This window comes from Balaenoptera physalus, assembly GCF_965194825.1.
Source record: "Balaenoptera physalus genome assembly, chromosome: 1".
Lineage (NCBI taxonomy): Eukaryota > Metazoa > Chordata > Mammalia > Artiodactyla > Balaenopteridae > Balaenoptera > Balaenoptera physalus.
In genome coordinates this window covers 3,115,730-3,125,010 of record NC_138882.1, presented here as the reverse complement: position 1 = coordinate 3,125,010, position 9,281 = coordinate 3,115,730, and the positions used below count along the sequence as shown (strand labels likewise).

General features: G+C 46.6%; 1 protein-coding gene across 7 annotated transcripts in view; it reads right to left on the bottom strand.

The window, feature by feature from the left end:
- Positions 1-569: 569 nt before the first annotated feature.
- The window catches only part of KIF14 (kinesin family member 14), a 51,223-nt gene continuing 42,511 nt past the window's right edge, over positions 570-9,281 (bottom strand). For 6 of the 7 annotated variants that reach the window (XM_082425302.1, XM_082425299.1, XM_082425304.1 and 3 more), the window contains 5 exons: positions 8,613-8,771; positions 7,887-8,009; positions 3,829-3,903; positions 2,876-3,014; positions 570-2,513 (listed from right to left, as the gene is read on the bottom strand). In XM_082425302.1, the coding sequence (XP_082281428.1) occupies positions 2,131-2,513; positions 2,876-3,014; positions 3,829-3,903; positions 7,887-8,009; positions 8,613-8,771 (879 nt within the window). In that variant the 3' untranslated portion in view covers positions 570-2,130. The remainder of the gene's footprint in view (positions 2,514-2,875; positions 3,015-3,828; positions 3,904-7,886; positions 8,010-8,612; positions 8,772-9,281) is intronic. The other variant, XR_014253486.1, reaches the window with a different exon arrangement.

The window sequence follows — 9,281 nt, the reverse complement described above, 5'->3', positions numbered from 1 at the left end:
AATCTGAGAGACGGGCAGGACTAGACGAGGTGGAGAGAAGGAGGGATGCTTTCCGAGTCGGCCAAAGCCCGGAGGCCGGACGCGTGGGCCCCCTAGGCGGCCCGGAGCGGGTGGCACACTGGGAGGTGTTTATAGGTCTAAACACCACACGCCGTATCTGGGCATCGCTTGTTCTTGGGGAGGAGGACTCGAGGAGATAAGCTCAGAGGCTGAAGAAGAGTCTCCTGGACGTGGGCGCTGGGCACAAGGGAGCAGGGGGCCCGGGGAGTGACGTGGGTCACGAGCGGCCTCCTGGCCGAGCTTCGCCCTCGGGGATGGAGAGGAAGGGGCCGACGGGCGGCTCCATGGAGGAAGGGCAGTGGAGCCAGCGTCCAGCCGGGTGATGGAGGCGTGGGGAAGGCAGGCGAGGAGTGAGACTGTCTATGAAACGGTGACCGTCTACACGTGGCAGGTGCCCCCCGAGGGCGACCTTGTAGGCACAATGACAATGGTCTTGTGACTGGTGATGGGAAAGGATGACAGACACTAACTTTACAAACAGGAGCGAGAACTGAGATCAAGAGGCGAGACCTGTTGAAGGCATTTCCTTTATTATAATGTGTCTTGTTAGCACACATGATTCTAATAGCAAATGTATTTTCCACCCTTGGTTCAAATATCGTGTAACAAGCCAGAGTATAAATATATGTATATACAAAATTTTACAAAGACAATAAAAAAATGGTTTCTGACCAATGAAGTCATGAGTTTAGAAAGCAAAAGTAAAGATTAAATACTGAAAATTAAGATAAAACCCACCTAACTAATACTTTAAGAAGATCTTCAAAGAGGATCCTTGTCCGTACACCTACTCTTCGTAAAACTTCATATCAAAGTGCCACTTGGTAGAGCATCAGCTATGACAAATACATACGGAACCTCAGAAAGAATACAAGCTCAAATGCCAAAAATAAAAGAAAAAAGAAAACAAAAGCACATGTGTTACACTGCACCATTTTAAAGCACCTGAAAACACACGGTTCATTAATACCGTAAATAAATACTGGTCACTGTGTCAGAACAAGCTCTGCCTAATGAGAAAATCATCACACTCAGCCCTGGCACCAACAGCTGGCTCCCAGCAGCCGTGCCAGGCATGCAGTGTGTCTGCGAGTGAAAAGGGCTGAGGGAAAGACCAGGTTAGTTAAAATAATTCTTCTCCAAGAAATGCTTGACATCACCCAAGCAAGGTCACTGTGTATCTCTTCAATTTACATACATTTCTGCCGTCAAAAATGTCAAACTATTTCCTTAATGGAAGATGCCTGAAGTAAAATATCATCTTTATTACCTGATTGTAGATAAAGGGTTTTTTAAGCTGTGAGATACAGTAAGGATCTTTAATCTTCATCAAATCATGTACAAACTCTCATTGCTCGTTTATCAAACAAGGATTATCAAGATGAGACCCAGCCTCTGGTCTCCCAAACTCATCCAACCGTCAAGTGTGCTTCTGGCAGTATTTAATTGGTTGAAATGATACTCGCACAGCCCCTAATATGACCCCCAACAGATAATGAAGTTAACTAGTATGCCAGCAAGCCGCACTGTTAATGTAAACTATACTATACTTAGGAAGCTACTTATAATTTGGAAAGAAACAGGAAACTGTGTCCTGAACACACTATTCAAAATAGCAGCCAGTTAATCCTTCAAGAAAAGAGCTTTAGATTTACCAGTGCAAGTTAAGCTGCTCTGGTTAGACTTGTTTTAGCAGTTTCACCATAAAACTCATCGTTGCTATTTGCAGGGGAGCACAGATACAGGCACAAAAGTTTCCACTCACAGGAAAATAACTTATAATCACCACAATCAGCACAAAAACCCTTTACCGACAGGCTAGTGAGCCAACCGGAGACTGCACGCCAGCGTCAAAGATGAACACTTACAATTCAAGGCGACGGAAAACCAGAGGAAGGGCCGCTCACTTGGCTTTGAACTCCTAATTCCATCCTATTGCCACAAAGTTCCAACATGGTAAATACCTGTTTTAAACGGTCTGCTGGGAAACTTCTGGGTGCACACGCAGGCATGTGAAATCAGGATCCACTGCGTGTATATGTCCACGCCCAACAGGAGGCCACCCACAGACTAGAGGTCTGTGAAGCGGTCGCTCTGCTCTCCAGCGGCGGGAGACCCCCGACCAGCGCCCTCCTGGGTGGGCAGCGCGCCCTGCTCTGAGCCCCCCGGGGCCGGGCCCGGGAGCTCATACACCCGCTTGGGTACACCTCGGGTCCTCCGGGGGCCGGGCCTGTCTGGCTCACGCTGCTCTCGTCCTGCTGCTCTGGGATCCCGATCACAAGCTTCCCAGGGTCCCAACAAACCAGGTCTTTCTTCAAATTCAAAACCCAGGAGGAGTGAGGTGGCTCGAGATTCCAGCTCCCTGTGGCGGGCTCGGTCGCCGTGGAGACCCCTGGCCGAGCTGCAGAGACTCTGGACACAGTCCTGGAGGAGTGCTACGTGGCCGCGGCGCCCTGTGCAAGGAGAAGGGAAAGGCGGTCACCCTCGGCGTTCCTCACCACGTAGTGAGTGCTGTGATGGACTTGAGACGTCCTTTAAGCCAAAGTGACCCCGCGAGGCAATTTCAAACCACTTAAGATTATTCAGTTTATCTGCTAAGTAAGCAACCTGCCTCTTAGGATCTAGTAACTGAGGCAGAGGAACTTACAGATGTTAAGTGGGAATTCAATCCCACAAGTTCCTACAGGTAATTAATGTCAGTGAAGGAGTGTTGAGCAGGCCCCAGTGAATGAATCAGGCTAGAAACGAGAAGATGTCTGAGACTCCTCAAACTGTCAAATTCTGATTAACCGTAAATCCCATTTGCAGTATATACCTCTCAGCGCAGAAATAATAATTTGAATAGTTTGCTCTAAGCAATGTTTTAACTTCAAGAATTCTGGGGCAAAATTAAGCATCTTCTTCAAATCTTGGTATCCAGAATTTTCTTCTTGTACTTGAGTTCTGAAGCTTTTCTGTGTAGATAAAGTTCATAGTTTAAAAAATATACAATAGGTTACATGGCAGTAAGGCTTATTCAAAATGATTTTAATTGCCAAAATTTTATCTTCAAGAAAGACAATGAGTTTAATTTCCTCACCAGTGCTTCACTTCTACTGATACAAGCAAGACCACAATACAATATTAACAGTTATTGTTTTCAAAAGAAATAAAATTTTTAAAATAATTTAAAATCAAAGTCCAATATCCTATTAGATGAGAATGAAATAAAACAGCAGTACCTACCATTTATTATCCAATATCATAAAAGATAAATTTATTTAATTTTTAAGAGTTCAACTTTATATCTCCCGTTTATTTTATTTAAACAAACATTTTCAAGCCACAAAAATTTCTCTCCTTTGTAACACACTGATTATATACTTAGCTTATAATATTTTTCTATTTACCTGTGACATGAGAATAAAATAATTTATCTAATTTGCCTGTATTTTAAAATCTTTGAGCATATTGATGATTAAACACAATTTTTTAGCCTATGCTGACTATTCAAGCAGAAGCTGACAGTTACTAAGCCAGTAGCAGGAAGAAACAGATAAAATACATGACTACTACTCAATTTCTGTCAACTATTTTATCCATCGCTAAACCTAGTAAGCTAAGACGCCAAGAGGAAGAAGCTTGAGAGCTACTGTACCTGCTTCTACTAAATGTGCACAGAGGAGTCATTGGCTAAAGACAGAAACTGAAATAAACACATCCATGCTGGAACCAAATGAAGTACACTAAACAAAATTAAACCTAAAAACAATTTAATGCTTTTCTTACTGTTTTCCACTCAGCAAAGAGGTTTTCAAGGGATTCAATCAATCCTATGGCATTAGCTTTCATCTGTTTGGTAACCTATAGAGAAAGTTAAAATATTTTGTTATACAAATAGCTATTTAGAAGTATAAAAACCCTGGAACTCCATGGGATCTGCCAGGGAAAAGAGTTCTCGTCTAGTAGTCACGAGACTGGAGTGTCTAAATCATATAAGTGGAATTTCTTTCTAAAGAAATCAAACACAGGGGCTTCCCTGGTGGCGCAGTGGTTGAGAATCTGCCTGCCAATGCAGGGAACACGGGTTCGAGCCCTGGTCTGGGAAGATCCCACATGCCGCAGAGCAACTGGACCCGTGAGCCACAACTACTGAGCCTGCGCATCTGGAGCCTGTGCTCCTCAACAGGAGAGGCCGCGATAGTGAGAGGCCCGCGCACTGTGATGAAGAGTGGCCCCCGCTTGCCACAACTAGAGAAAGCCCTTGCACAGAAACGAAGACCCAATACAGCCATAAATAAATAAATTAATTAATTAAAATTTAAAAAAAAAAAAAGAAATCACACACAGATTCTACATTAAATGTGGATACCCTCTGATATTTGCTATAGTAACAGCATTTGTCTACTTAAATATTTATAGAAAAGAAATTTCCAAAACTTCCTTTGGAAGGGGGTAGATAACTAATGTGTCCAGAAAAATATTACACTCTCAGAACTTTCTATGCATTCACCAGTCTCACTGAGATAAACTGAGATAATACGACACTGTATTAGTTCCAGGTGTACAGCGTGATTCAGTACCCGTATGTGCTGTAAAATGATCACTGCAAGTCTAGTTAATATCTGTCGCCTCACACAGTTACACGATTTTGTTTCTTGAGAACTTTCGGGATCTATTCTCTCGGCCGCGTTCAAACATACACCACAGTACTGTCAACCATCACCGTGCACGTCACAGCCCCGGACTCGTTTACCTTACAGCTGCGAGTCTCCACCTCCTGCCCCCCGGCCCACTCCCCCCCCGCCCCACCTCTGTTTCAGTGAGCTCGGGCTTTCTAGATTCTACACACACACGAGCTCACACAGCACGTATCTTTGTCTGAGCCAGTTCACTTTCACGTGCTTTACTACTTGATGCTCAGTTGATTCTCCACCACAGCCCCGTGCTGCAGACGCACCTGTCCTCACTTTACAACACGGAACCAGACCCCGAGGCCTAGGTCAGAACCCGGGTGGGACCCCCCTCCCCCTCCCCCTCCCCCCTCCCCCCCATCCTAAGCTGTTGCTTGTGCTGCTTGGTTCTGTCCCGGAGGCGCATCCTGCAGCATTTCCGCCACGCGAGCTGCTGAAGCACGTAACTGGCTTTTCCCACAGAGCCCTTCCCTGGGTCTAACCCAAATTTCCTCTCTGTGGTAAAAAAAAGACCACCCAAATTCTGTTTTTTCCGCCTTGACTCCAGCTTGAAAATATAACTCCAATGCCTTATGTCTGAGCCTATTTTGTATTTCTTCAGATATTTTGTTCTCCTTCTGTAGGTTCTTATGAGTTTAACTTTTAAGAATACGATAAATTAACCCCCGCCGTGAGCACACAGCTGTGGCCTTCTGCAGAAAGGAAAGGAGAGGATGGGGTGGGAGCAGAGGTCCACATGGAAATGCAGATCCCATCAATTCTGTGACGAGGGGCCTGAGCCTTTAGCCGTTTATCTCCTCAAAGCAAGACCCGCGCCCCCATCGACAGACGAATGGATACAGAAGATGTGGTACATATATACAATGGAATATTACTCAGCCATAAAAAGGAACGAAATTGGGTCATTTGCAGAGATGTGGATGGACCTAGAGACTGTCATACAGAGTGAAGTCAGTCGGAAAGAGAAAAACAAATATCGTATATTAACACATATATGTGACATCTAGAAAAATGGTACAGATGAACCGGTTTGCAGGGCAGAAATAGAGACACAGATGTAGAGAACAAACGTATGGACACCAAGGGGGGAAAGCCGCAGGGGTGTGGGGTGACAGTGGGATGAATTGGGAGATTGGGATTGACATGTATACACTAATATGTATAAAATGGATAACTAATAAGAACCTGCTGTATACAAAAATAAATAAAATACAATTCAAAAAAAAAAGTATTCATTAAAAAAAAAACCAGCGCCAACACCTGCACCTGCTTCACCACCCGTTAAACACACCCACACGCACTATTCCACCTGCACTGTTCATTAACTTACTCTGCACCCTTCTGCACTCCTTGCCAGCAGAAATTCTACTTTGCAAACAGTGATAAGTAAAGTGTTAGTGATGAATGTCGCCGCCACTGCTGCAGGGCACAGCCAGGCTCCGGCGTCAGCTGCGCTGGCGGAGCGCCCTGCCTGCAGAGCCGCATCAAGGAACCCAAATCAGCTTCATGTCCCCTGGACACAATTAGACCCACAGACCTTGAGTCAGTGGCAATGTGAGCTCCTTTGGAATGTGTTTATTTTAAAAACAAAACAAGACACAAAGTGAGACAGGAAAGTGCAAGCAGAGTGTCTACAGTTAGGATTTCCTGTGCGCTGTTCTTACTCTCGTAGGATGCTCAGAGCAGCTTTAGGAAGTGAGCGTGCTGCGTCCTCACCTTGTAAATGGTACAACCGAGGCTCAGGCGGCTGCTCAAGGCTACCCAGGACCTGGGGAAGCAACTCAGCGTTCAGTGTCTCCCAGCTCTGAGCTGCTCTGGGCAGAGATAAAGCCCCATCACCTGACGGAAGGACGGGGAGACCCTCCGGCTCACACGAGAAGCTTCCCCTCAGCTAAGGGAGCTAGAAATACACCAATGCAAAGGTTTCCCTAAAAGGAAAAAAGAACTCTCACTTTCCCCGCCTTCCTGTAAACAACCACCCAGAGGGGTGGGAGCCGACAGTCCTCCACGCAACTGCCTTTCCCAGATCACCAACACGTACGTAAATCTTCACCCACGTGGGTGACCTCAGGAACCCGAGCGTCCCCAGGGAGCTCCTTCAGATGTGGTTCTAACAACAGGTGTTACAACAAGATTCTAGAACAGACCAACCTGAAAGCCACCGTCGCAAGGTTTGAACTTTTACCTTCCGAATCCCCGACTCACTAATACAAACTCTCGACAGAGAAGACTGGTGCGTGATCAGTGAGTTCCACGTGGCAGGCTGACTGTGGGAGTCAAGCAGGTAGAACGTAAGACCCCGACTCAGGGCGACCAGGTGCCCCGGCTCAGTGAAGCCATGGGACCGGCAGTAACCGCCGCCCCCCGCAAGGTGGTGAGTGAGGGTCGCCTCTACCCCGTGTAAACACCTGGTCCGGTACCTGCTACCGGGAGTTATTTAATAAGTAAACGGCTCACAACCTGTGCCACAGGTGTTATCACACATGACAGGTGAAGAAACAGGGTCAGGACACCGAGTGACTCGGTAAACAACTGCTGGAAGGTGACGGAGCCGGGTCACACACGCAGGTCCTCCAGTGGCGAGATCCAGCCTGTCCTCACAGGCCCCCCGCGAGCCAGCACTGGCTTTGTGCTCTGACATGAATCAGCTGGAGGAGGTAGGGGCAGGCCTGTCCCAGGAGGCCACCCACATCTCCCTTGGTCCTATATCTTGATACGAGACAACTGATGTGAGCTCCCCTTGTTCAAGACAGTGGGTCGATAAATGGTAGTTTCCATTCTCAAGTGGAAGAGCGGAGTCCTGAACAAAGACGAGGAAGAAAAAGAGAAGCGGAAAGTGGCCACTAGGGGTCGCTGACACACTCCGTCCGCTCAGAGTTCATCCCCAGGCTGAATCCCGGCGGGCACCAGCCGCAGCCGTGGCAGGACCCGCAAAGCACCAGCCACAAAAGGGGCTGCAGTGACTCAGGTGCAACTTGGGAAATGTCACCATGAGAGATGACGTCAACAGCCTCTTCAGTAAAAAACAATCCCACACAAGCTAAAATACATAAATTTATAAAAACCTCAATCACTGACTGAGTTAAACTATTTTTAAAAACCAACTTTACATACTGGCTGGTACTATACAGGACATTCCCTTGTTCGTCTTACCTCATCTTGGGGACTCTGCCTTCGGAGTTCACGCTCAAGTTCTTTTGCTTTTTCCAGTCCAGAATCTAGGAGACTCTCCATTCCCAAGCCTACGCCATCACAAATAGCACCCATGAAGTCATCCTAGAAAAAGTTTTTAAGCGTTAACTGGCAAATTCAAGTTCTATATTCTTTTTAAATTACCAAATAATTAAGTTATATTTTCTGCTTATTTTAGGACTGTAATACATTCCAAGTTGATTAATTCAACATAAGCTAGAATAAGAACTAACGGTGCATAAGGAAAAAAAATTAGCCAGTCTGTAATTTTGTATTCCACATATTATATGTTAAAGAATGTTCATCCTCTTAGACAGGACACCGTGTTGCTAGAACGTTTTAATACAATATTATGTTTTCAGTAGCACGAATAATTAAAGCAAGCAAATACACATTTTCTAGAATTACATGCAAACGTAATTACATTCTCCACGTTGGCTGGCTGAGCACCCACCCTCCAGAGCAGACGGCTACCATCAAGCCAAGGATCCGGAAGGCACGGTGAGAATCCCAAATCGTCAGGTACATTTAACCACTGAGACTGTAACAGCTTCCAATCTCCTGCTAAACTAGTAAAGTATGTGCCGCTTTGAAAATCAGACACTTCTCCTGCTTAGTGACACCACTATCAGAAGCCTCTACCGTGCCCTGAGATGAAGCCTTCCACCACGAACGCTGCCGGCTTACCTGGAGGCTGGCAGCCCCGCAGTCGCTGCTCTCCAGGGAGCGCAGCTGGTCCCCGCTAAGAGCAGCTAACTGCCCCGCGTACTTGATGGCTTGGTGTACAATTTGGATCACTTGCTTTTGAGCCTCTTTCACCATTGATGAAATATCTGAAGAGCATCCCTGTAAGATAAAAATGGACCAGGGTATCGGATACATGAGATTACCAGGGGATGTAAGAACAAGAAGACCAATCTGAAGAAAATGGATTCTGCATTCATCGATACAGTGACCGTGCTTCATCAAAGTCTGATCGGAACCAGACAACGTGTGATCCCATAGCTTCTGATGGTGATGACACGACTAGGATACAGGCTGCCCTCAGAGAGCTTCTGCACTAATAGGAGATGGAAGGCAAGCAGGCAGCAGCAAGACGTGAGACGGCGGCCGAGCGCTCCCTGTGCCGGGGCCGAGTGACGGATGGGTAACCAGGACACTTCCTATTATGGGGGGTGGGGAGGGCAAAGGAGAAGGAGGGGAAGGGAAGGGGGAGGGAAGACCTGAAACCCTGCAAGTGAAAGGCTCCCCCACGTCCCCCAGAGGAGCGGGGAGGGCGGCTTAGGCACCCCTCCCGGGTCTGCCTCCTGGAATATGCTACCTGCATCACTGCAAGGTAAGGACGCTCAAGCTACA